This window comes from Actinia tenebrosa, unplaced genomic scaffold (assembly GCF_029948245.1).
Source record: "Actinia tenebrosa isolate PJP-AT-01 unplaced genomic scaffold, QUT_ActTen_1.0 PGA_scaffold16__25_contigs__length_10494907, whole genome shotgun sequence".
Taxonomy (NCBI): Eukaryota; Metazoa; Cnidaria; class Anthozoa; order Actiniaria; family Actiniidae; genus Actinia; species Actinia tenebrosa.
The window spans coordinates 2,680,205-2,707,982 of record NW_028292576.1 but is presented as its reverse complement, the minus strand read 5'-3'; the positions used below and the strand labels follow the sequence as shown (position 1 = coordinate 2,707,982).

Genomic DNA, 27,778 nt, shown 5'->3' with positions numbered 1-27,778 from the left:
TCCTTGTTATAAACAGCATAACATATACGTTAATGAGTCAGCAATGACATTGAATAAAGAATATAGAGTGATCTGCGCGTCTAAGCCGGAAAACAGGGTGTGCTACAGCAAAGCTTATTCAGTTTACACACGTAATAGCCTACTAATAGTCGTACAAAAACAAGCAGTCACGATTTTGAACTTGAGTAAAAAAAAATAAAAAAAATAAAAAATCAATTAATAAGTTGCTGTATGCTGCATAGAATAAGAACGGCGTCGAAAATAATATGTTTTAAGCGCATTGTACTGCATGTAGTTTGACTTTGCCACAAATTCCCGCGTTTTTCTTTAAAAAAATTATATTTATGAACGACATTGTTCTTTCAATATGATTATCGATGCTTTTCAATATGTTTCTTGAGCGCTATAATCAAAAGGGCTCTAAATGTAATCAAACTACGTTGTTATTTTTAACTGATATATATCAGTCCCTATATAAAACTACTTAGGGAACTCGTGTTTAGCGCTTGTTGAACGTGCCTTGTTATTTGTAGCGGCGAAAATCAATGGCTTGAGGATTATATCTCTGGATCAATCGTAAAGGCGAGAGTAAAGAAATTCAATCAAGGGAGATTTCCTTATTAGAGACAGCGATGATTGGGAGATGAGAGGAAATATAGAACAAGTGTCATGTTATTGGATATATACAATATATTAAAATCAGTAATAGTTGTTTAATGCATGCCATCTTAAACGCGTGTACAAGCATACAAAACGATTTTAAAACAGTATTTCTTAAGAAAGCGATTCAGAATTTATAATGCATCTTGATTTCCTCTTATCTTACAACATCACGGTCTTTTTATGATTCCTTTCGTTTCGTGAGAGCTCAATTAAAGAACTAGTGATGTCATTATGACGAATTAAGATTCGTATCTCCAGACAAATAGCTTTAGAGCAAAGAAAATACCTGAAAACCAATCAAATGCTAAGATTGAGAATATCAACGTCATCATTTTCACCTTGATGTAAACTTGTTTTGGTGTTTGTGGGGCAGATAGGAAAAGAGATGCAACGTAGCCTTACGCGGGTGTAGTGTTACACACAAGAAACCGTCTCATAGCTCGACGTATAATCACTTTTATTCAAGATTACTAACTAAAGGTAAGAAGTCCGTTTGAATGTTTTGGAGCGGTCGAAACTGTTTTCTGCCCCGGGCTTAGAACACTTTTTGATTCATATTTCAGCTTTTTTCAAGTTAAAAAAAAACAACATACAGTTAGAAGTATAGATATAGGACTAAAACGATACCGGATCATCCTGGCTATCATTTCACTATCATAGTCGTCTTAAGAGACCCTTTAGCTCAACTTCTTCCGTTATCAGTCCGTATTAAATTATATAGAAAGCGAAGAAAAATTAGGCGAGATACATTAGCTTGAATAGTGCTTAGATAAGGTAGAAAACGAGAATGGAAAAGCTGTTTTTTATCATCAAGTACATTAAGATAAGCTTTTCATTTTTTTTTTTTTTTTTTTTTAATTTTTTTTTTTTCTTTTTTTTTTTTTTTTTTTTTTTCTTTAACATGCATTAGCTTGGTTTTGTTATTACTTCTTGGCATAGTGAATGATGCCACGTAGGGGAAACACGGTAGGCGACGGTGCTGGAACACGGAAAACCAGCAGCTGAGGCATTGAGAAATGAATATATAGGATACAAGCTTTTTTATCTACCAAACAAAAAAGGTTTTAGATCCACGTAAATATTATTGTATAACATAGGAAATCGTCCACAAAACAAGCCTCCATGATTACTAGGACATTAATCTGATATTCAAGTAAGTTCAGTTGTTTCTGAGAATGTAAACGAAGGTAGAGTAGGGGAAATAAGGTGAAGAGGTATTACGACTGTCTTCTATTTCAACGTTCTAAAAACATGAGGCTTTTTTGTATCAAAATCAGATAACGATTATTTTTGTGCGCGCATTTGGATTGACCGTAAAAGTTACATTCTCAAAAGGGGCTTTAAATCGACTTGATTTACTGAAATTTGATTGCCTAAGTAATACATTTTTACGCGATCTGATTGGCTAAAAAGATTTCTTCCACTGACTGTGATAAGATTGATTTGATTCGTTGAATTTTGATTGGGCAAAAACAGTTTCACGCAATCTGATTGGCTAAGGAGATTTCAATAATTTACTTCTCTGTTTTGCGTCTCAACTTGAAATCGATTTCATTCGCTGAATTTTGATTGGATACGTAAGTAATACATTTTCACGCTATTTGATTGGCTAATAGACATTTCAACAATTCACCTCTGTTCATTGTCTCGACTGGAAATCGATTTGATTGGCTGAATTTTGATCAGGTATGTAAGCAATGCATACGCTATCTGATTGGCTAAAAAGATTTTAACAATCAACTGCAGTTTTGTTTGTCAATTTAGCCAAAAATTATGGTCATTGTCACATAAGTTAAGTAACATACATTAAATCTCTTGAATCTTTCAATGTTATGTCAATATTTCGTGTTGATTTAGCTTCGATTTTTAATGTTTATAAAAGAGTGTTCGAGAACCAGCTGAAAGAAACAAATAAAGTTGTATTACGTTAAACATCTGATCATGATATACCACTCTCCGATGAAAGCTGGTACGAAGAACAGCTAATATGGCAAAGTATAGGAGTAGAAGAGTAGATGTTGGTACAGTGTGACAAAAATTAATTGAGAGCGTAGGCTGTAAAAATATCATCGACTAAAGTAATTTACAGTATTTTTTCCTGCTGTTGGAGTGTATAGATAGGATGCGATATGAAGAAAATAAATGAATAGATGGTTGTATGATATGATAAGAGTGTAGGGTTCCGGGGTTCCCAATGAAAGGGGATCTCGAGTGAGAGCAAAAATAAAGCTATAGCAAAGAAAATTCCTTTAAGTTGGTACTGCATTAGATTTTAATCTAATAGTGAATAAACGGTAGAGCGTTGAACTTCAATAAACAAGCTTCAACATTCCGATTATTGTCAGAAGCTTTACAAGACGTACAAGATAGCTTTAGAAAGATGGCTTTAAGGTAAACGGTTTTGCTTGAGGCTTATGCTGGCCACTAAAACCATTTGGTCAACATAAGATTTGAAATCTAAAAAGGAATTAGGGAAGACAAATCTTTCGCTGCCTTTCCTTTTTCGGCACAGTAAAAGAGATCGATTTAGGAATTATTTTTATCAACGACGGAGGAAGGACGCGCGGAAATGAGCGGCGAGTGAACGCCAATGACGGCAATCAACAGAGCTTAACAATATCATAACATTACATTTAACTTTTACATTCTTAACAAATATCTCATCTATTCTATAAAAAAAACTCTTCTCAAATGCTACTAAGCTTGGTATTAATCGTATTTTTTTAAAATAGAACCGGAATCTTAGCGAGATTATCAATTAAATGATGTAATAATGCAAGATTAAACGAAAGATTAATCGGGGTTTACAGCCATCAAATGTCGATTATTCTTCCTTGAGGAAAGGGTTTCAGGAGATAAGGCTTTTCTTAAGATAAGAAGAATTACATGAAAAAAATTATTTAAAAATCATTTACTGTGATAATTGATCACAATCTATTAAACCTTTTTTAAAATTGATTATTCTCTCAAATGGCCCGATAACTTTATTTTTATCTTTTTTCCTGCGTATTTTTTTATAAGTAGCGAATAATATACCGAGCCCTGATTGTTATTCACGGCACAGAAAATCAAACTGAATCCAGCTAAATTTAAGAAAGAAAAGAAGACAAAGAAATGTGGCTGTAGATCTGTTTCTAATGCTCATTCCATTGTTGTTGTTAATTGTTGTGTTTTTTTTTTTTTGTTTTTTGTTTTTAGTTTTTTTTTGTTTTTTGTTTTGTTTGTTTTTTGTTTGTTTTTTACTCTATTTGACTATTACACGTTAACTAGTATTTTTTTTATTTCACGAGTTAAAAATGCCTTTACCTAAGAATCAGAAACAGATCTACAGCGTGATTTGTTTCTCTTCTTTTCCTTCTTAAATTTAGTTGGATTCAGTATGCTTTTCTATGCTGTGAATAATGACTTCACTCTAATCCGCGAAATAAAAAATGTTAGTCAACGTGTAACAGTCAAATAGACAAAAGAAAACAATGAAATTATGGTCTGCTAATGTGTATTAGTCTAATATTTTTTGTCACGGGTTTAGTGACTTCACTCTTCTTTCTTGCCAAACATTTGACTATACCACATACTCTCTTATTGGTCGAATTGATACATTGCGCCAATTGATCAATTGATCCAAAGGATACCTAAAGATTTCGCGAGTGCGTAAGCGCACTCCAAAGCTTTTACATTTTGAAAACTGATTCTATTAAAGCAAGAACTTTCTGTTTATAACTATAGTAGACGTGCGCCACTGTGCGTAATATCTTTACAACTACTGCTAGTGACGTACATTAATTTAAATGACCTTAAAATCACATGCATACGAATGATTCTCGATTTCAAGTGACGGCTTAGCCGCCATTTTGGATTGTTTTTTAATCCTTTGTTGTTATATTAATCGTTTGTTTGTTTTTTGTTGCTCTTTTAGTTATATTCTTTTGTTGTCGTTGTTTATTTTTGTTGTTGTTTTGCGTTTGATTGAGTGTTTTGTTTGTTAGTTGTTTTTATTGTCCTCTTTGTGATATTAACCAACATGGCGGCCTTGTTTTTTGTTATCTTCTCCGCTCTTGGGATTTATCGATTTAAAACCATATATACAGCATCCACAGATACGTGACCGAAGGTGTAAGCTGTCCGTATCACGACACCCACCGCCTAACCAGGAATTTCATCAAAAGGATCGAATATGCGTCTAGAATTAAACCATCCTCGTTTTACAAGTGTATAACTTTAAGATAGCCAGTGGCGGCTATCAAACCTGTGGCCCTTATAGTCTTGGTTGCTTTTAAGTACAAATCAACCTTGCTTCGCTCAAAAACCCCATCAAAGTCTGATCCATGACGCACGAGGAAGTAAATTCATCAACAAAAACACCCTAAAACGTCTAAGCTGGCAATTCAACTTTCACTTTGCCGCGTTCAATTATCTATTTCTGATCAACCAGTCGACGGATTTTTCCACCTGATATATAAACTCATTATAATCATACTAAATTTTGAGTGATTTTTCGTTATTCCAAAGCCTTTCGCATGATTTTTTTCTCTGATCGATTTGTGTTGCTTTTTGATATGACATGCTATCTATTGCCGAAACTGTAATACATTTCATGAGTGCTGTTTAATCATAAACTGGTCGAGATTTTCCTATTTGTGCTTTTTTTTATATATTGTTTTTTCCTTCGTTGCCTTCTGCTTGATATCGTAATAGTCTCTTTCACAGTTCCCTGCACCATCTTGAAAGGGAACCGTGCATCGATCAAGCGTCTTTCTTTCTTCCTTTCTTTCTTTCTTTCTTTCTTTCTTTCTTTCTTTCTTTCTTTCTTTCTTTCTTTCTTTCTTTCTTTCTTTCTTTTCTTTCTTTCTTTCTTTCTTTCTTTCTTTCTTCCTTTCTTTCTTTCTTTCTTCCTTTCTTCCTTCCTTCTTCCTTTGTTTCTTCCTTTCTTTCATTCTTCCTTTCTTTTTTTACTTTTTTCATCATGTATCTTCAGCTCTCGTATTTGCTCTCTTTCCATTTTCTTTTTCATTCATTCTTCATGTGTGTGTATATATATATATATATACATATATATATTCCTCTTGGCTTATTTCTCTTTTCTCGTCCTTTCTTTTTGACTTCTCTCTCTGTCTCTCTGTCTCTTTATCGCTTTTCCTTTTTTTTTTTAACCATTTAATTTTTTTTCAACTTAAAAGCGTCTCTGAAAAAAAATCCAAAATGTTTCCATTGTCAAAAAGCACTACAGGCAAACGTTTTACTTTGACAAAACAAATCCATGATTTAAAAAGAGGTTAGTTATTTACGGTTCTAATCGTGACATCTAATCTGCTACATTCAGCATCTCAAGTACATTGCACACATATGTAGAATGGAAAATAATGCACTTCAGAAAGAGATTCTGTTTGATAGCAGAACATCAAGGACATTATATACTAGGATTGAATCCCTGTTGGATATAGACATCCAACAGGCTAGAATAATGATGATAAAGACACCGGACGTTATACGACTGCTGGACACAAGATTCCCGACCATATACTATACCATGAGTCCGGAAACGTGCCAAATGGGAAACAAATGATGATGATGATATGCCTGACGGACTTGACACGATAATGGTCTGGCAAGCCCGATCTTATTTATAGAAGTATTTTCTGATTGACAATTATTTTCCAAACACTACTTAAAATTTCTCTTTAAAAATAAGAAGATAATGAAAAGAGTCAATGTTGGTTCAGCTTAACGCGAAATATGAAAACAAATTAACTTTGATCAACTCTAAAAGGCAAACTTTATCTAAAGGAATGGAACAAAATGACATATTTTCTACTGAATTCAATCATGTCCATTCAAGGTTCGTAAATAGAAGAGTCGTTTGCCCTTTAGAAATAATCTAACCTATTCTTCAAGCGATGGATTTTAAAAGAAAGTCTTTTTCTTTGAATCGGAAGCCGCAGTCTTTTTCCTATCCAGGCTGACTTGATTTTCTTTGCCGGAGAATATATGATCAAGTTTCCTCCAGGGTAAATACATCGGATATTGATTGCTATTCTATCCAAGTCAGCACCTAAAGATAATTAAACTTTTCTCGTAACCTCAGGTATTTATAAATAAAAGCAAAGATATATTCCTTGCTTCAAAGCGGCTTTGGCTGCTATCAATAAACAAGCACTTAGGAAGAAGCTAAATATAAGGCCGAGGTTTTCAGCTGAATATAAATTTACTCTTGGTTTTCACCTACGTCATCATGGATTTCAAAAAAGTAATTTCGCATTATCAGAAATAAAGTTTCAGAATCTCGTAAATTTGTCAAAACTACTTATTATAGTCAAGCTAACAAGATGCGATTAGTTTTTGGTAAAATTGTATGGAGCGGCCATATTGGTGTTCGAATAAGCGACACCAACATGGCAGGCGAAACTTCAAAGGCTTAGAATAAACTAGATACAGGGTGACCACTAGATACAGGGTGACCACTAGATACAGGGTGACCACTAGATACGGGGTGACCACTAGATACGGGGCGACCACTAGATACGGGGCGACCACTAGATACGGGGCGACCCCTAGATACGGGGCGACCACTAGATACGGGGCGACCACTAGATACGGGGCGACCACTAGATACGGGGCGACCACTAGATACGGGGCGACCACTAGATACGGGGCGACCACTAGATACGGGGCGACCACTAGATACGGGGCGACCACTAGATACGGGGCGACCACTAGATACGGGGTGACCACTAGATACAGGGTGACCACTAGATACAGGGTGACCACTAGATACAGGATGACCACTAGATACAAGGTGACCACTAGATACAGGGTGACCACCACTGGAAATAGACTACTTTCACACACAAAACAATTTATATACATATTGCTAATCCTTTTCATAGCAGTCTGTTCGATGCTAAGTAATAGCCAGATTATAAACAATTGGGAAAACGTTTCTTGATTTCACTCATTTCAATCCGCGCGCTTTTCAAGTAACCCTTATCAATCCATCAGCTAAAACGTTCTGCCAAAAACTGACTGGGCGACAAAAAAAATAGCGCTTTTCAGTTTCATAAAAAAGCTTTTTCAAATAATTAGAAAAAGGTCTTCTTAATATGACAAGTTTTCAAATTTAGCGAAATGTCAAGCCATCTTTGGCAACCCTAGTGTTCACCTGTTAAAAGGGCTTAAAGATTTAAGATCTGATCCTATAATTACTGATGAAGAATTCTTTAGTTATTTAGCGCCTAGATTCAAGTATTTCTTTAGCAAAATTGTTCAACCTTTTTATATTTTATTGTAGAAAGACATATCATCTAATGAGGTATTGCAGTGCCAATTCTAGTTTTACAACTATATATCTGATACCATTTTCTATTGATTTTTATTCCATTTTTGAATAACACTCTTTTAAAGTCTGGCGGATAAATTTTCTACATTAATCACCATTTGAATTATTTAACCCCTACTAGGAATTCGCAGAACTACACAAAAATTAAATGAACTTTCAAGGTTTATCTTGAGATAACACAGTTGACTTTGAATTAAGGTGTGTTTTAGTGTCAATAAATACAAAGTGTCAACAGACTGGATCGATGGAAGAGCGAGTGACCGATTCTAATGCTAATGGAGTAAACACTGAATACATAAAGCCGGGTTGGGGAATCAAGAATTAAGTATTGATATCATATAACACTAAGATGTGTGTTCAATACCATCCTTTTGTGTCTGAGCGCGTAAAGTGCCTCGATGGTCATTGATTGAAGAAAAAACACCACAAACTAAGCCAATAATCGTCTTCTTAAAGTAGGTCTTCTCTTGTCATTTGCTTGCAATAATCTTATACTAAATAATAAATGAATTTACAGACTAACAAATAAATTATGAATAGACAAAAATATGAACAAAAATGAACGAATAAAAAATGAAATGACCTTGGAATGAAAATGGAAAGATTAACTATCCAGTGACACTTACGTACAAAGAAACTTTGAATTTAATCTCATATCAATCTTGACTTGTCCGCCAGAGTAAATTAGCCTTTAAATTTAAAAATCATTTACAAGCAACTGTCGATTCATAAAGGTCTATACATTAACAAAGAGGTTAGTCAAACAGGCTCATTCCTATAAAAAAAAACGGTCTATTTTCTTTAAAGATTAGACGAGTTTTAATCTACTACTTCTCATAGATCATTTTGAGTGGACGTCGCTAAAGAAATGTGCTTTCGATACAATCAAAATTGGTCCATCAAAAAGTGTTTCGAATTTCTCTTAGAGGTTGACTCTTAGAGGTGTTTTTCTATTCGACAACAAATAGTCCATAATCAGTTATTGCTAACGACCACTTTGAAAAAATATTTTTCAGCGAAACTGATCTTTACCAACAACTGTTATAAAACGGAGGCAACCCTTGGTCGGGTTAGGAGAGTGTTTGGCTTCGCAAGAGTTTAACCTTTAGAATTTTGGTCGAATAACAAAGGTCTACAGTCGGTCTGAAAGGGTAAATTAAGCCACTATTGGACGACAAGCCCCTCAGTCATTGTTTGGAATACAGTCCACAGAAGCTGAGAGTACTTCAAACCTCTTAACCAAGACAGAGACGAGGAAAAAACTGCAAAGCTCTAAAGTCTTGTAAGTACTTTATGTGGTTTACTTTGATCTTTTTTTCCACCGGTATACGCATTTGAAATCAAAAATGTGCAAAGAAAATGACTTTACATTCAAACACTCCCGTATAGTACTTGTATTTTTACTGAGACGAGTGAAGGTTGTTTTCTGGGCGATTATGAATTGATCTTGGATTGAATTTAATGGAGAGTTGGTGGTTAAATCCCAAACTAATTTTCAAATATTATTTTTGTAAAAAAGTGACGCACCTAGTAAATTAATTTCCAAAACATAATCGATGTTTTAACTCGCTTCTCGATGATTGATCGTGCTGCTATTTTTGCAACCATTTTAGTTTTTAAAAAAAATGCAGCATTGCTCGAAGCAATTCAAAGATATTTCCATGGCATATTAATATTTTATGTCTTTTTTGCTATGCTTATTTTATATACTGGTGTGGTAAGGTTATCATCTGATCTAGCTCGTCTCGAAATAATAAAATGATTGCTTTAAAAGCCGAGCGATTTTTATATCAGATAGCCATATAAGTTACCATTGTCCCACAATATCCCACATGTTAAAGCAGCGTGCGCCATGTCATCCGTGGGGAAATTTTAATATGCGCATGCGCATGCTGCGTGATTAGAAACAGGCTTGGTTGTTTTTTCCAATGTTCTTAATAACCAGAAAAGCTGTCTCGGGTAAATGACAGTTAACTTCTTTTAATTACTCGAAATACTGGACTAAAGATAAAGGGAAAAAAGTCCGAAATTTCTAGGAACGATCCAAAAGCTTTATTCGATGGAAATGACTTTAAAACCATAATTTTTAGGTAAGTAAGATGAGAGCTTTGAAGAATTACTTGAGCAACTCTTTTTTGATCGTCATCTTCGTCATCATCGTCATCTTCATCATAGCCATCATCATCATCATCATCATCATCATCATCATCATCATCACATTCTTTCCTTTCTCCTTTATCGCACAAGTTCAATCATTCTCGATATTTGTAGCCGATAGATCGATTAGAAATCTTGCAGAACTTTTCATTGAAAAACGGAAATAATGCCAAAACAAATAACCTCGAGACTGTAACATTATTTCAATAGAAACGGATAAAGAGAAAAGAAAAGGTAGGTTACTACAAATTAAATCTAATATATACCAGGTGAAATATTGCATAAATCTTATATACATCACAAAAGAAAAGAAAAAACAAGACTGCAAGCTGAAACCCGTAGCTTAAAGGTTATCAATACAAAATGAGACCGAAACATTCCAGGTGAAGTGCACACGCGTCTGTGTGAAGTTACGTTTTTGGCGCCAAAACGTGTTGCGTCGGTTAATTCAATGCCTTATCTTTCCACAAGACAAGACAAATCGAAAACAAAGTTTCTAAATTATTCATTTTCTTTTTTACTCGGTTAATCTAAGTCGCCGTTGTGTCTCAAACTTGATGAAGATAATCGTTGAATCGACTTGCAGAAGACAAACATGCTGGAGGTTATATCTAGTAAATTGTAAAGTTAAAAGGTTCCTAAATATAAAACGGCATTAATAATTACAGGATTTTAAATGAACATTTGACAAATACAAGGTGGCTTTCTTTTTCTTCTTCGTTGTCAGTTCTTTTTATCTTTCTTTCGTCTTTTTTTTAACAAGAGCCCCCATCTAATGTCGGCGTGTACGTGACGACGGAGGTGGGAAAGTGTAAGGGCAAGTATACTATCTTTAGGTGTTATAGAAATCCACGAGAAAGAGAGACACCCTGAGGGATTGCTATAATGGAAGGACTGAAATCTCTAGATCTTAGGTTGGGAAACTCCTTGTATAGGTGGGTAGAGTCGAATGGGTAACAAGATACGACGAGAGGATGCAAAATGACATCCCGAGGGGTGGGGGTGCAATACTGTTATAGATGTTTTAGCAATTGCCTTTAAATCTTTGCCTTTAATCTTTTTCTTCGGGCCATTTCTTAAAAAAAACCTTACCAAAAAATTTTTTTTAAAGATTTGTAACAAATAAATCAGAAATCGATTTCCATTTCATCCTCCGATCGCGACTTTGCCATGCTATAGAAGATAAGGCATTGACCCCCTTCACGGCCCTAGGGATATATTTTGACTATCACATATGGCGGTGGGGTTAGTCAATGTAGCTATTATCGTTGTCATCAATGGACATCAAGCTTTGAAAACAAGAATAGCGACAAAACATTTTTGTTTTTGTTTTTGTAAGTAAGCATTCCAAAGAGGGTGCTAGAGGTTAAGCAACGACAGATTGTATATATCTCACTATACCAGATAAATTATTTAAGATGTTGGTGTCATGCAAGTCTAGATCCGAATTGTTGCCAACAAAAACAGTCGTAATCTTGACGTGGATGTTTAGGCATTTCATAAATTTAATCGTCGCTCCGTATTCCGCCATGTTGGCGCCCAAGAAGGATCACGGTTCGTTATGGTCGGCACTTGATAAGAGATCTTGATCAGTTAGAGCAGGGGAGGGGATAGAAAGGTTTTACCCCGCCACCAATTCCTCCGGGGGGGGGGGGGGAGGCAGTAGTCTCCCAACGGTCTCATTATCGATCCGGCCTTGACTCGGCATCACGTATGAGTAGAGTTTGTTTGGTCTTTCCTTGATTCAAAGGTTTTGTCTGGGTTCAATGGAAAGAGGTCTGTTCGTAGGACAGGAAACTACAAGTAGATCTCTAAGTCAAAACAGTCTCGGTTACTAAACAAAACATGCTGGACTCATGCCTTGACTCATAAATCAGCTCTGAGGTTGTTTCAGGGCTCAATCTGTGAGTAAGCCATGCCCTGACTTAGATCAGCCCAGAGGTTGTTGCAGGGTTCTATCTGTGAGTTAGCCGTGCCCTGACTTAGATCAGCCCAGAGGTTGTTTCAGGGTTAGATCTGTGAGTAAGCCATGCCCTGACTTAGATCAGCCCAGAGGTTGTTTCAGGGTTCAATCTGTGAGTTAGCCATGCCTTGACTTAGATCAGCCCAGAGGTTGTTTCAGGGTTCGATCTGTGAGTTAGCCATGCCCTGACTTAGATCAGCCCAGAGGTTGTTTCAGGGTTCGATCTGTGAGTTAGCCATGCCCTGACTTAGATCAGCCCAGAGGTTGTTTCAGGGTTCGATCTGTGAGTTAGCCATGCCCTGACTTTGATCAGCCTAAGTTTGTTTTAGGAGTATCGATAAAAACGTTTTTTACAACCTCCGACATGATTCTATATCGAGAGCTCCAAGTGACTAAAATAAAAGGTCTGTGTGTTTATGGGTTAATGACCTTAACTCATTATCAGCAACCAATTCTAAATCGGTTCGTCGTGTTGGTCCAGGGTTTTTAGTTACGGATATATCGATAACATTCAATCTTGTCACAACTATTAAACCATGGCTACATTTTTAAAGATGCCAATCTCTTCTAATGTGGACAAAAGGGATGAGAGAATCATGGATTGATGAACCATGATCAGGAATAGCTTAGGTTTGAAATGAAACTATATAGCAGGAAGTAAGAAGCTGCATGCTGTTTGAAATTGCACTGAAATAACTCGGAAGTTGGACATCTGGTATTGTGAGTATGAGATATGTTTCTTAATCATAGCCGTTGTTTCGCAACATTCTATGCAGCTTTACCGACGAAAATAGTATAGGAAAGCTTTTAAGAACAAGCGGAAGACCCAGAGAAACCTTGCGAGTGAACAAACAAACAGGTTGCTTTGGTTGCTATGGTTATACTAATTACGATTGTAGCGTAATGCTATATTGAAAAGTTATTAATAAAATGAGAAAGGCATCCAGTGAATTTGAGGCGGCGTACAGACTTCACACGCATTGAAACTTTGCGCCATCTTTTGGTAAAGCTCTATTTTACGTGTCTTTTCTTTTCATCCTTTTCTTTTTCTTCCCGTTTATTATTATTATTATTATTATTATTATTATTATTATTATTATTATTATTATTATTTTTAAAATGAATTAAACGATTGACAAATGAAAACTGGGGTTTTTTGGTTCAATGAAGATTTAATTATTGTTTTAAGCTGCTTTTTCGTTTTCATTTAGAAATTACACCATCCATGACAGAAAGAAAGAAAGAAAGAAAGAAAGAAAGAAAGAATGAATGAATGAATGAATGAATGAATGAATGAACGAACGAACGAATGAATGAATGAAAGGAAACACGCAGGTGTACAATTTATATCATGAAAACAACAATTAAAAAGACTAGAATGATCACTTAATTTTGGCATTTTTCTCACAAGAATACGCAGAAAGTCAGTAGACAGCTCGTTTCCCACCGAGATATTTTCATGTTGTACTGATAACCATCGACGTTCTAAGTTATAGCGACTTCTAATCGTATTTTGATTGCAATAGTTGATAGAAAGGTGAGGTAGATTAACCTCGGCGCCGGGGTAAGATTTTTATCAGAAAATTATTAGTAACAGTCGAATGTTTTACTTAGCTAAATAAATAAATAATACAAGAGAGATCATGAGAATACCACGTATGTTGATGGTAGAATCTCTTGAAAAAGTGAGTTGCAAATTTTTTCATTTTTATCAACAAAAAACGTTAAAGTCAGATTAGAGTAAACACCTTCAACGGAAAAACAATATTTAAACAATTGGCACAAGAGATTTTTTTCTCACAAAAAATGTCTTTGATTTTTTTGGGAAGGTTGAAAAAGGTCACTGTGGAAAATTGTCATAAATGAAAAACGAAAAATAATATTTTTCATTCCGGGAATTTTTTTGAGTCTCCAAAATTTTCGCATGTCAGAAAACATTGATGAGCTACGAAATGGTTTCCAGATGGCATGCCTCGATTAAATTAGCAAAAGCCTAAGGGAAAAACTCTTCCCTTCCCCCCATAGGAAAATAAAATCATATTTTTCGATGCTTATGGAACAATTGTCGACAAAAGATAGCAATATTTAAGAATATTTCACTCACTCCAGTGTTTTTAGATTTAATTTCTTAAGTTTTTAGGTTTGCAAAGTCTTGAAGTTCAATCTCTTTGTAAGCCGATAAAGCCCGTCGTGTGCCTCCATGGGCACTCATTAGGTCTATTTTTAGCTCGTAATATTCAAGCTTTCCCTTGATTGGACCGTTTTTCTCAATAAAGCTCTTAAAATCAGCACAACATGTTGAACTCCGTCAAACTTGTATCGAGGCGGCATGAAAAAGTGTCTCCAACACTTGAAAAGCAAAATCGGCCTGTAGCTAAAGTAGCTAATGCAATCTATTCTACCCACCGAAGAGTTTCAAAGACTGTCCTTAATTCCTTGCTCAATTCACCTGGTCTTTGAACTAGTCGAAACAATCAAGGTAAGAGGATTTTTAAAGCTTTAAATTATCTCTTTTTCCTGAGCGATAATTTCAGGAATGACTCAGAAAGAAGGTACTTTGGATATCAACTGTCATCTACTATCTAGAGGCCGGAGCATGAGCAAGATTGTCGTGAAGTGTGATCGTACAAACCGTTGCATTTATGTTTTGTTTTTGACTCTTTTTGAACAATACTTAACCATTTTTAACCACAAAAATATTAGCCTATTTTGTAGATGTGTTTTTCTGGTCTATAGGCTTTAATTCGTGTTAATGGAATTTATAAAATTAGGGTTTTTTTTCGTTCCAAACAAAACTTCCGGAAAAAAAAAAAAGAAAAGAAAAGAAAAGAAAAAAACCTTTACACTTAGACGTTATTCATTGATGTGGCGTCGCCTAGGAGCCAACAGCAAAGCGGATTTTTTAAATGATAATAGATTTTGAAGTATCTAAGTAAGCTAAGGATTTTCGGTAGCTCTGCTAGTCTAAACATCTCATTAACTGAAAACGTTAACCCTTAAATTTCATCTTTATGACATTTTGTTTTTCGCTCACGAGAGAAAAGCTAAAGTATAATTGGCCGGAAAAGTGGAATTGAAGGATCAGAATGTCGAGGGAAAGTGTTTTATTGGGTTCTCGGCAAGGCTTCTAGAAATTATAACAATTAGTTTAAAGCTCCTATAGACCAAGCTCGAAAATTAGTTCTTAGATTGCGTTGAGCATGCTATTGGAGGCTCTTTCTCTATAAATCTACTGTCGCTTGTTAGAATTTTTGTCGCAGTTTTGTCCATAAGCTAATGATGGGCGTCATGTATCTCAAGGGGGGGGGGGGTGAGGGGGACAGAGGTCGGAGCATTTCGTTTAACAGTTATAAAATTTTCACAAAATCTTCGTATCTATTCATTCATTGATATCGAAATAGAAATGAATCTTCCTTAAAAATCCTGTTGTAGCTCACCCAGAGTAATCATATTCAGTTATCTGATCTAGGCTCCAAGCGCTTATAGATTGAAGTGATTGTGTATACAAGAGTCGAACGTAACCCTGCTTTGAGCAAATATTAGCAAATATCAAGCACAGGTCATAGACAATATACTTAAGCTCTTTCGCAAATATTGAACTTCAGCCTTACATTTCATTTGCAAAGTGCAACATGCTCATGCCTTACCCCTCCACTACCGGGAACACAACGACCCCAAACGCCCAGAGTATACATGTATTCAAAAAGAGTAGATTATGAGGGTGCAAATTTGGAGTTTACTACTTGGTGGAAGATGCTCAGTTGTTTAATGTAAGATGGTGTTACTTATGTTGTCTCAATTAACAGAAGGTAAAGTTTAAATATAGTAAGATGAGACTATAGCATTAGAGCGATCGGAGGTCGGTAATAAGGTTTATTTATTTACATATACTTATGCTGTGGCGTATGAGGAGTAATCATTTATATACAAAACATTGCATGGTACAGATAAATTAAATTTGAAATACGTCGTTGTTTTACCAATTACTCTTATAGAAATTATTGCAAGTTAGTTTTCACATAGAAAGCCGATGTTTCGAATTACGAGTAACGACAAATAACCATAAATGCTTCCTTACATACGTCACAGCATTAGTAAATGGCATGGAAAAAAACATTATAACTTCAAGAAGCCGCACTCAAAATATAAAATCCTTTCGGGTTATCAACATCTTACCTCATGTAGAATCAGTACTGTGAATATCGTCAGAAGGGTGATAGACTCTATAATAATGCATACTGCATTGAACGTCTAGAATTCCCTATTTTATTTATTTATTTATTTTATTTATTTATTTTGTTTATCAGAAAGACAAAAGCAAAAAGATTAGAACATTTCGACATCGTCATTTGTCAGTATCAAGTGAAGTTAACTAGTGAGCTTGTATCTTTTATTGTTGCTATCTTTAACTTCCTCGTTCATTTATGAATCCTTCAGGTGCCGTTATATTTCTTATAAGAACCACTTCAAAAAAATCCCCAACAACCATCAGAAAAATTAATTAAGGTAGAATAACACTATTTTTTTCCATTTCGTATTGATTGAATTTCCTCCAATTCACTGAACTCCTCTAATCGTTAGTTATAATTTTTCTTTTTAGAAAAGACAAAACGTCAAATTAGAAGTTCAAAACACATTTATCTTTTCCTAGTAGTAGGATATTCCAGAAAATGGTCCAGTTAACTTGAGAGAGAGCTATGGTATTGGACAGCAGGTGTTATGTTAATGACTTAAGTTTTTATGCAGAGTAGAATATTCTAGAAAAATATGGTCCTGTTTGACTAGAGAGAGAGAGAGCTATGTTATTGGACAACAGGTGTTATGTTAATGACTTTAGCTTTTACGTAGAGTAGAATATTCTAGAAAAACGGTCCAGTTGACTAGAGAGAGTGCAATGTTATTGGACAACAGATGTTATGTTAATGACTTTCATTCCGATGCAAAATCATAAGTATATGAGTTTCTGGTGAATAGAATATATGAAAATTTAGCTTCCATTGATTTTATAGGAAATTACATTTGCTTATGCTGGGACTTTGGTCACGGTTAATGGAAAATAGAATCACCAATATGGGATTGCCCCAAGGTTCATCACTGGGACCGGGATTTAGGTCACTGAGAATAAGAAATGCAATTACCAAAATGGGATTGCCCCAAGGTTCGTTACTAGGACCACTGAATTTAGATCAGTGGGAATGGGAAATAGAATCTCCAATATGGGATTTCTCCAATCATCCCTAGGATCGGTAGCTAAGGTCACTGGGAATAGGGAATGGATTCATATTTTTTACATTGTGAATCGTTTATTCTTGTATTCATTTTATTTAAAACATCCCGTTTTTGTCAGCCATATCTCGATAAGCTCCAATGCAGTATTCCCAAAAGATCAAATATGAAGTCGCTTAAGTGTTGAGTAGTTTAAGAGCTTGGTTCAATAGCTTAAAGAGCCACTTACATTAATATCTCTACCACAAGTCTCATAATAATTCTTAAAACCTTTCCTTCTGGTCAAAAATATATTTAGCTATGACTCACCCTAATCATGCAGGATTTCACAGCTACATTTTTTGTGTGTTTCTGACAACATTAGCTTCAATAAATATCTTTTTTTTCCTGTCATATTTTGACAGATTGTCAGTATGGCTTTTTCCTTTTGACGGCAGGCCGAGAATAGCGTTAATTATCAGTAGTTAGAACGGTTTAGTTAGTCTGCACAAGTTGGTTCCGATATCTCTAGATAATGCCAAGATATATAAAGAGCGCGGGGTAAGGCTTACAAAGAATCACTTTTCTAGACGAAATCTTTCTTATAAACAACAAAAAAATGGTGCAAACAATTTTGATAAGGTGGCTGAAGACCGTTTTAACATTAGCATGTATATACGAATATAATACCAGTGACCCTAACTTTATTCTTATTTAATAGAACAGTTTGAACCCAGATGAATGAATGTTTATCGAAGTATTAACGATCAGTTTAATCTTATTCTCAAGACTCGGGGGGCATTTTCTATCTTTTCCTCGTATCTCTGTTTCTATCCATTCAAAAACATGTCTCCAGTAATTTTACTAACAAGAACAAGCGAATATCAGCTCGTTTGATCGAGTCGTTTCCACATCCTAAAGAGTCTTTGTATCAGACCGCCGGTGTGACAAATCCACTTTTTAAACTTCCTCGGCTCACAAAGCTTATAATTCTAGTAATTTATCTTAAAAACGTTGGTCGGATTTTGTTCTGGAGTTTTAGCAATATAAATAGCTTCATCGGTTTGATAAGCCATAGAGTGGCCCATCTTATATTACATCCCCGGACAGCGATGTAGTTTCTTTCGTACGAAAAAATAATAAATTTTTGTGGAAAGCCATTTCGATGTCATTGCGCGTTTAACTAATAGAATTTATGAATTTAATACCAGTAGCATTGTTTGAAAAGACAAAGGATTGCCTTTCTTAAATCGTATAGATATCCCCGACAAAAAAAAGTGGTTTGTTTTACGTAGAAAAAAAGGGTGCATTTTTGTGGAAAGCCATTTCGAGGTTAAAACGGGTTTAAAAAATATAATTTATTTCATGTCTGTGAAAATACAGAAATGGAAAATACAGCCACTTCGTTCTTAATACGTGAAGACTAAGTTAACTTTGATGATATGTGATGCAATTTGATCAGTTAAAAGCCAAAAACAAAAAACAAAAAAAACTAGTTAGATGAGAAACCATTTCAGTGTCGCAATCAAAAATTTTTTAATGTATTGGGTATGATATGGCAACTTCCTATTGCCATCTTACACAATCCTTAAGGTAATTTTACCATACTCTAGACAATGCGTTGTGACTGGATAAATTTGAAAACAACAAGTGGAAGCCATTTCAATGTTACTGCACGTTCATAACTTGTACGTGCTCATTACCATACGTTTTTCACCCTATTTACACATAGAGATACATTCCGAAAATATTTGTAAAAAATAAGAAGCAAAATAACAAAGAAAAGCTATTTCGGTGGAAAACTTTTTAAAAAAGAGCAAATCTCAAAGAAAACGGCTATTTAAGTGTATAATACAAATATATTATACTTCAATACGAAAAGGAATTTGAACAGCAAAACGATGTGTCAAATAGAAATACTGGGAAGTGTGTAGTATAGTACTAGAACGAGTATCGTGGAAGAGAAATATCGGTTGAAGAAATTAGTTTTTGTAACTCAACGATTAGAACCCACGCTGTACTCTAGTATTGTATTAAGCACTGTTATCATCGTTCTAACGTTTTAAGCAGATTACAATGATGCTTGAGAATGAGAGTGTATTAATCGCCTTTCTTATTGTTCTTTTTTTTTACTTTTTCTCATTTTCTTTCTTTCTTTCTTTCATTCTTTCATTCATTCTTTCTTTCTTTCTTTCTACCTTCCTTTCTTTCTTTCTTTCTTCCCTTCTTTCTTTCTTTCTTTCTTTTTCTTTTTCTTATTTTTTCTTTCATTCTTTCTTTCACTCTTTCTTTCTTTCTTTCTTTCTTCCCTTTTTTCTTTCTTTCTTTCTTTCTTTCATTCTTTCTTTCATTCTTTCTTTCATTCTTTCTTTCATTCTTTCTTTCTTCCCTTCTTTCTTTTTCTTTTTCTTTTTCTTGTTTTTTCTTTCTTTATTTCTTTCTTTCTTTCGATTCTTTCTTTCTTTCCCCAAAAAGTCTCCGATTTTTTTCGTTTTAAACTAGCGTATCACAACATCAATGGGCTGTCTTGTCTTGCATAACGAGGTCATTGTACGTTCAATCCTCCTGACAAAACCTAGCTCCGGTACCAGACTAATGATCAAAAATGCGACAACTTCTTTTTCATAACTTGCTACTTCTGTACCCTTATTAACACGGAACAACCTCCTCGATAATTCTTGTCTCCTCCCAGGATACAAAATGTACAATTGCTCTAATAATGACCACGTATTATTTTAAAAGATCATGACGTCACAGAATGACGTCACGTGACCTACAAAAACTGACCATCGACAGATGATCAACCAGTAAATATTCACACATGAAACTTGAAGCAAAATCTCTTGCTCCGTTTATATGCATAAGGTAAGATTTCTTAAAATCACATAATTGCAGATTAAAGTTCGATTCAATTTAGAAAGCAAAAAACCTTTTTCCCCCTACAATTTGGTAAAAAGAAAATTTTAGCTTTTCCCTTTAATCTAATTATAGCAGCACTCGCCTTCAATGTCAACAATTTTTTTTATAACAGTGTTTTCTGAACTAAACAATTTTTTGTAATTACTATGTGAGTTTTATTTCTATAACGACTTTAAATTGTTCGTACATATATTACCGTTTTACTGAGGGCTATCGCCATTGCTATGATATACAACTAGTATTCATTGGGAAGTATTCATTGTTTTCAGTGAAAAATTTCATACTTATAATTGTAATATTTCAAATCTCAAAAATATCATTTTGATTAAAGTAAGGCGTTCTATCAGGAACCTAAAATTTTTTTGCTCTTTGAATTCACAAAAATTTGTCCTTTTTTTTTTTTTTTTCTTTTTTTTTTTGATTTTAATTTATGAGAAAAAGGCGTTTCGACTCAACGGTTTCAAATTATTATTATTTGATTCTATTATTTTTATCCCATTTGTTAAATCATGACTGCTTCCAGATACATCAGATTAATTACTCTTACAATTGATATGAAATATTATTTCTTTTCTAGCGAAAAAATTTTAAAAACGTCATGAAATATGGTTTTCTTTTAAAAAACATAAAAACATACACATCTGCTTTCCATTAAAAGAATATTATTTCCTTAGTAGAAGTAACTAATAGTTTTAAATGGATAAATACACTTGAATTATTCTCTAGAATTCAATAAGTTAGATATAACATTGTTAATACCTCTACGTAAAGTAACATATATATAAGAGACTTAAAATCAAAGCCTTTAGTCGGTGGCTTTTTATTCCTAAATTCGATACATTTGGCTTTAACCTTTTCAGAAAAAAATCTTGAATCCCTATATTATGGCCACTATATCATTAATGCCACTACTTTTGTTCAGATTTTCTCGTTAAATAGGATAATAAACGTATAAGCTGTCTTCTTGTCAAAAAAAAAAAAAAAATGAAAAATGAAAAAAAAAAAATCCATCCATGTTATTCTACTAAAGGCATATTCTAGCGATAGCTTCATTCGGATTTGCTGAATTTAAATCTGCATTTTTATAGCAAAAAAAATGTTCTTCAACAGGCTAGACTTTCCTTTCGCTACTACAGTTTGATAGGAAAAAAAATGGGAAAAACTCATTCCATTCATGTAAGATACTTAAGTCAAAATGTTATATAATCTTCGTGATAGATAGAATCGAATACTTAGATTTGACGAGAGAATTGCATTATAAGGCGAGCAGTGTCATTGCATTTCAATGTCATTTTCAGAAATATGCTGATTATCTAGTTGTTCTTCCATCCCTCTAGCTATCTCTTTTGATATCTCCCCGTGCATCTGTATTCAACAACCTTAAGATTTTATTTGATTCTTTCCCCTTATTTTCCCGTTATATTTTTTTGTATGTTAACGAATAGCACGTTTGCATAATGGCGTCATTGACCTCTATTACCAGAATCCCTTGCACACTTTCTTTGTGATACTATTCTCATGAGAGTATACAAATTTAAATAAGGAAGAAAATTCGCGAAGCATCTTGGTAGTGGGAGTCAAATTTTGCATGCTATTTGGCTTAAGGATTTCATGACTTTTATGTTTCAAAAAGCTTCCTGCATAATAAGATGCAGTAGACATTTGATTCGGCCACGTCAAACATGTGTGCCTTGAGCATCGTTTATCGAGATGAAGGGATTTAGAAAAGTACGCTGTTTCTCCAAAAGGAAATAACATTTTTAAAATGATCATTATATATGCAATCTTTGTTAAATAAGCTTTTCGAACATTTATACTTTGTTGGGATTTCTTTGAATATTTAAAAACGCTCTACGCGAACTCAAAGCAAACGACCTATTTGTGTTAGCCGATACCTTAAAAACCTTTCTTGCGGATTAGGCCATTAACACAAACTGCAAATAGTGTTCTTATTGTGTTGAAGAGATAAGGCTAATCGCTCGCCATCTATGGCTTCATTCACAAAACATCTTCATCAAAATATCATATAAAAGGCGTTATTTAAAGATCGATCCGATGTTTGTTTATTTAACTTATCCCATGATCAACATGAAGGTCCATAAAGTTTAGCGATAAGATGATCTGGTAATCTTTTTCTTCTTAACTATTTCATCCACACTGTTGCCAGAATGTGATAATTCCATGTTTGTGCTGTAAAAAATACTCATTCGTAACACTTAAATGGCTTCTCAATTTAAAATATATTTCATGTTTTTGTGCACAAAATTTTTTTTTTCTTTAGGCATTTTATGGAGGCACTAAAAGGGCTTTTAAATTTAGAATATGTATTTCAAACCTTTGTAAAATGGTTTATTGTTTAAACATTTTTTAAAAAGTCATTATAAAGCCGCATAGAGAGGCATTAAAATTGCTTCTTACGAAAGTTTGCACTAAAATGGCTTCTAAACATAGAATATATTTTAAAGTTCTTTAAAATTTTTGAGAACCCATTTTAAGGCGAGTTGAAGAGGCACTAAAATGAAGCTGTGTTGGTTTGCACTTTTTTTTAAATGGCTTCTCACGAAACACTGTTTGTGTGCACCAAAAAGACCCCCCAAATTTTAACAAAATATTTTACGTTTTTGTGCATGAAAATGGCTTCTTGCTTTTAAATTGTTAAAAAAGGCGCCTAGAAATGCATTAAAATGTGGCTTCTCAAGAAACTGAATTGGTGTGCTCTAAAGTGGCTCGTAAATTCAAAATATATTTTATGTTTCTGAGATAGAAGGCATTTAAGTTCGCCAAGATGCCACTAGAATGGCTTCTCGCGAAACTTGGTTGATTGGCACTAAAATGGTTTCTTACGCAATTGAAAGGTTTCATTATAGCTTTTATGCACTTCAAAAACTTTTTTTTAAATAGTATCCCCCCCCTTTTATTTGGCTAATATTATCATGGATAACTTATTCGATCTACTCAAGTTCTTTAGTTACCTTTTTGCTACTTCAATGGGTTGAATAGTTTCATGTGACACTGGATAACTAGATAGTCTTTTTGCCGGACACTGAAATGGCTTCGTAAAAAGCTTCAAGTTTAATTCTTTCCTGAAATCAAAAGTGGGTTCAATCCATGGAAAAAAGTAGAGAATTTCCTGTGATATAAATCGAGCAAAGGAAAGGGAAAATCTGAAAAAAAGGACACCATCGGCAAACCAATATTTTTCCGGGCGCAAAAGAGAAAAAAAATCGAAGTATATGATGTATATGTTTTCAGTATGCGAACAATTTAAATTAAAAGAGAATAAACAAAATAATACTAAAAGCATCTGCTCCCTCATTCATTATCTTGAAAATGAAAAACACGTTGATTGGCTTTTTTGCCCCGGTCCCTTTTCGATTGGTGCTCTAATGAACTTCTAAATGGGTTTTCTAGGCAAAGAACATCTAAATGGTTTTCCGTGCTTGTTGACCAAATTATAAATGGATTTCACATGCTGTCTAAAATTCCTGATAAATGGCTTCCAAATTTACACAGACATCGAAATGGCTTTTGATCGTTTAACAACAGCCAAATACCTGCCATTTAAAAGATTCCCAGTATTTTTCAACAAAAAAATTCGTACCAATAAATTATGGGTGTCAAGATGTTAGCCGGAATTTCAATTATTTTTATATTGACAAACATATGAATGGCTTTCAATAAGAACTGGATCCTTAACGTTGCTTAACACTCAAATGGCTTTTTGAAATAACTTCGCAGACAAATTGCGCATTCGTTTGGATTCCAAGGAATACCTTCTTCATGAGCAGTTATTTATTTTCTAATTTATTGGCGGGGAATTGCTGACATTTTTAAGGAAGTTTATAAAGCTGGCTGGGAATGCTCTTGTTCGACTAGTTACTTTCTTATCGTACCGCCACGGTTCAGTTGGTAAGATAGTAGGTCTGTTGTGCAGGAGGTCGTGGTTCAAGCCTCAGCCGGACCAACTTTCAGGGTCTTAAAACAACTGAGGACAAGGTGCTGCCTTTGTAATAACAACTACAAATGGTTAGACCTTCACGTGGCTCGGATGACCACGCAAAATGGCGGTCCAGTCCCTCCACACTTCATCATTACTAACCAATATGGGAGGGACGTAAAAGGACCACTGAGGATGTAAAGAAACCCTGGCAGTGACCATCCGCAGTGTCTACACCTAGTAATAACTCACCTATCATTCATAACACAATGTAAAACGCTTTTGAAGGTATCCATATGGAAAAGAGCGCTATAATAAAAATTATTAAAAGAATTCATTATCAGAACTTTGGATTTTGCCTACGATCCGCCATTAGAGAGAATTACCTACTCGACATTGTACCGGCTCTCGTACGTAAAAGATAATCCAACTTCAAAAGTATTTCCCAGCGACTAGAATCTTAACTCTTTCAAAATAATAGCAAGATTATGTGGAAGTTATCTCAAACTTTAAGCCCGAGCTCTTAAAAAATATTTTTCTGTTGACCAGACAGTCTAAGTAGAAGAAGAAAGAAATAACGGTTTTTAAGAAGTTTAGCGCGTTAAGTCTAAGACGATAATGAGTGACTATCAGGTTACCTTGATCAGTGTTCTAAGATTGAAGTTCAATTCCGGTGAGTGATTCATTGGAATATTCCTTGTGTTGCATAATCCACCACAAAACTCACTTTAATATGGTGCACATATCAAGCTCATTTCACATATTGACATTCTTAACACGGATGATTGAATTAATAGATTCGTTATCTTTGTTTCGCGCGATCTATAGACACTGAATGAAACAAGTTATAAGAAAAGAACAAATGAAATACAATAAAAGGTAAAAACGTGGGACTGTTAATACGCCGAATGGTAATATTGCTACCAATTTGAATAAACTGTTGTTCTTCACTAACTAGCAACTGACTATCCTTGTGTTCACGTGGAGGCTAGTCAGTCGCTGGTCAGTGAAGAACAATAGCTATTCAAATTGGTCGCTATATTTCGATCCGTTTTATAACTTTGACTGAACTCCTTCAATACTCCTTTATACAGTTCCATTCAGTGACCACAAATAATAGTTCCTAGCCGAGGCTGGAGTTTCCGCGCATAGCAAAACTACAATTTATCATGCGCGGTAACTCCAGCCTCGGCTAGAAACTATTATTCGTGGTCACTGAATGGAACTGTGAAAAGGAGTATTCGGACCTCGACCGATTTTGCATTTATTTTACTGACTCATACACAGTGAAGTTCGCGTGCGGTTATGAACAGATGTAAAACAGATTGTTTCTACACGAATAGCGTTTTAGATTATCCTCCTCCACACCCCCTTTCCCCAAGCGTTTTTTTAACCTGCCATAGGGCAACTCACAAATTAAATTAATCGACAAAGCATCAAAAGCCTTGAGCAAAATAAATATTAATTACCCGGCTTTTAAGCACTCGAATGGATTGTATCTAGTAAAGATGTTCTAGTTAAGCAGTGAGCACTTTAGTAAAAAAGGCCATTAAAAACTGCACTGACTTGATGCATTTCTTTAGATATCAGTCATTATTTAAGTCGAAAGAAGGTGGGGGGGTGGGGGTTAAGGAGAAAAGTGGGGGCCCTCAAATTTTCTTTAGTGAAACTGAAAATGGGGGTCTTAAAGGTCAAAAAGAAGATTGGGAGGGTTGGAAAGATTTTTAAACGATTGAAGGGGAGAGGGGGGCGGCAGGGGGCACCCGAAAAACGTGAATGCTATGAGGTTGGGGTCTTGAGAAGTTTTTGAATCAAAGCCATTTTCTCAAATTCTAATGCGATCAACTCGTTTTAAGTCGTTTTTAATTATATTATTTTTTGTTTGAGATAATTCCTCTTTAAGACCGATGGATGGACGGACGGACGGACGGACGGACGGACGGACGGACGGACGGACGGACGGACGGATGGATGGATGGATGGATGGATGGATGGATGGATGGATGGATGGATGGATGGATGGATGGATGGATGGATGGATGGATGGATGGATGGATGGATGGATGGATGGATGTCAGCTTTATGGTCAAAGTATCAACATACTTCTAAAGGTATTTTTTCTTTCTCCAACAGTATCCAGTAAATCACAATGTCAAACAATACGCTAAACTTCACGACTCCAAGCAGCAGTATTCAGCCTGGAACCAGCTGTGAAGCCAGGATGAATCAAGCAGCACGAATCGGGCTGACTGTTGCGCATGTCTTGGTCCTGCTAGCCGCTGTCACAGGCAACTCCTTCGTCATTCACTTGATCCGTACCAAGAATAAAATGAAAGTTTCCTTCAACTTCCTTGTCGTCAACATGGCAATAGCCGACATGATAGACGCCATTTTCTCCGTCCCTAACAACATTGCCTATCTTTACGTAGAAGTTCGTTGGTTTCCTGGATTTTTTGGCTTATTTCTTTGCAAAGTGTCAAACTTCATAATCCTCGTCTGTATATTGGTATCAACTACGACTATGACTGTCATTGCTATTGAGCGTTACCTAGCAACCACCAAGGTTCTCAAGCGACCGCTGTCTCTTCCAGCTGTCAAGCTAGTGATTGCAGTCATATGGATATTGGCGGGGTTAATGTCGGTTACTGAACTGATCAGGATGGACCTGGTTTACTTGTATGGTCAGTACTTTTGCTCCATTCACAGCGACTGGCGAAAGTACCTTATTATTGAGATGGTTATAAAGTTCGCCATCACTTACGCGTTTCCGGTTTGGACCATGACCATTCTCTACTCCATCATCGTCTGTCTACTGTGGAAAAAGGCTCCCGTTGGGGAAGAAATCGACGAGTATAACCGTCGACTTCACAAACAGAAAAAAGGCATCATAAAGAAACTCGTTACCATAGTAACCATCTTTGCACTTGGTTGGCTTCCTGTTCATATCATGCATTTTATAGGCGCCTTCAATACTGACATTTACATGTGTGTGCCTGAGTTTATCAAACTTATATTCTTCTGGTTAGCGCATGCCAATAGTGCTATCAACCCTTTTTTGTACTTGGTGCTGACCAAGAACTCGCGAGCTCTCTTCAAAGCTCACATCTCTGGGATTATACGAGGAGAAGGCAGCTCCGGTCGAGGGAGTAACAGAAGAGATAAACAGAGGGCTCACAGTTTATTGATGTGGAAAAGAAGTTCAAAGAAAACTACTAAGACGGTTGTTATATAGAAACTTCTGACTAATTCAAATATTTATTCAATCATTTAACTGTATATATATCAGCACTGTGACGTATGCATGTGGGAGTATGAGTGATTTCGTATATACAGTATTTTAAAGCATAGAATCAAGGGGGAAAATAAGATGAGAAAATAAGAAAACTGGACGTATAACACAGGTATTCGGACTCAAGGTGAAGGTAGAGAGAGCGTGACGGGTAGAAGGATATTGTTAAGACTTTGTAGTAAGAATTGTAGTGACTAGAGTGTAAAGAAGTATGTGGTAAGAGAGTAACAGAAGACTATATATGTAATGCAAACAAAAATAAAAAGATATTAATGAGGATAATAGTGTAAATAAAGATTTAAAAAAGTTGAG

General features: G+C 35.1%; 1 protein-coding gene across 5 annotated transcripts; it reads left to right on the top strand.

Moving 5' to 3' along the window:
- Positions 1-1,035: 1,035 nt before the first annotated feature.
- On the top strand, positions 1,036-27,765 carry LOC116301376 (substance-K receptor). 5 transcript variants are annotated; one of them, XM_031710419.2, is made up of 3 exons: positions 1,036-1,143; positions 9,013-9,278; positions 26,311-27,765. In XM_031710419.2, the coding sequence occupies exon 3, from the start codon at positions 26,327-26,329 to the stop codon at positions 27,407-27,409; it is 1,083 nt and encodes a 360-aa protein (XP_031566279.2). In that variant the 5' UTR covers positions 1,036-1,143; positions 9,013-9,278; positions 26,311-26,326; the 3' UTR covers positions 27,410-27,765. The 5 variants fall into 5 exon arrangements, with proteins under 5 accessions (XP_031566279.2, XP_031566281.2, XP_031566280.2 ...); XM_031710421.2 differs by lacking the exon at positions 1,036-1,143 and adding an exon at positions 8,374-8,451; XM_031710420.2 differs by lacking the exons at positions 1,036-1,143; positions 9,013-9,278 and adding an exon at positions 13,405-14,595.
- The last annotated feature ends 13 nt before the right edge of the window (positions 27,766-27,778 follow it).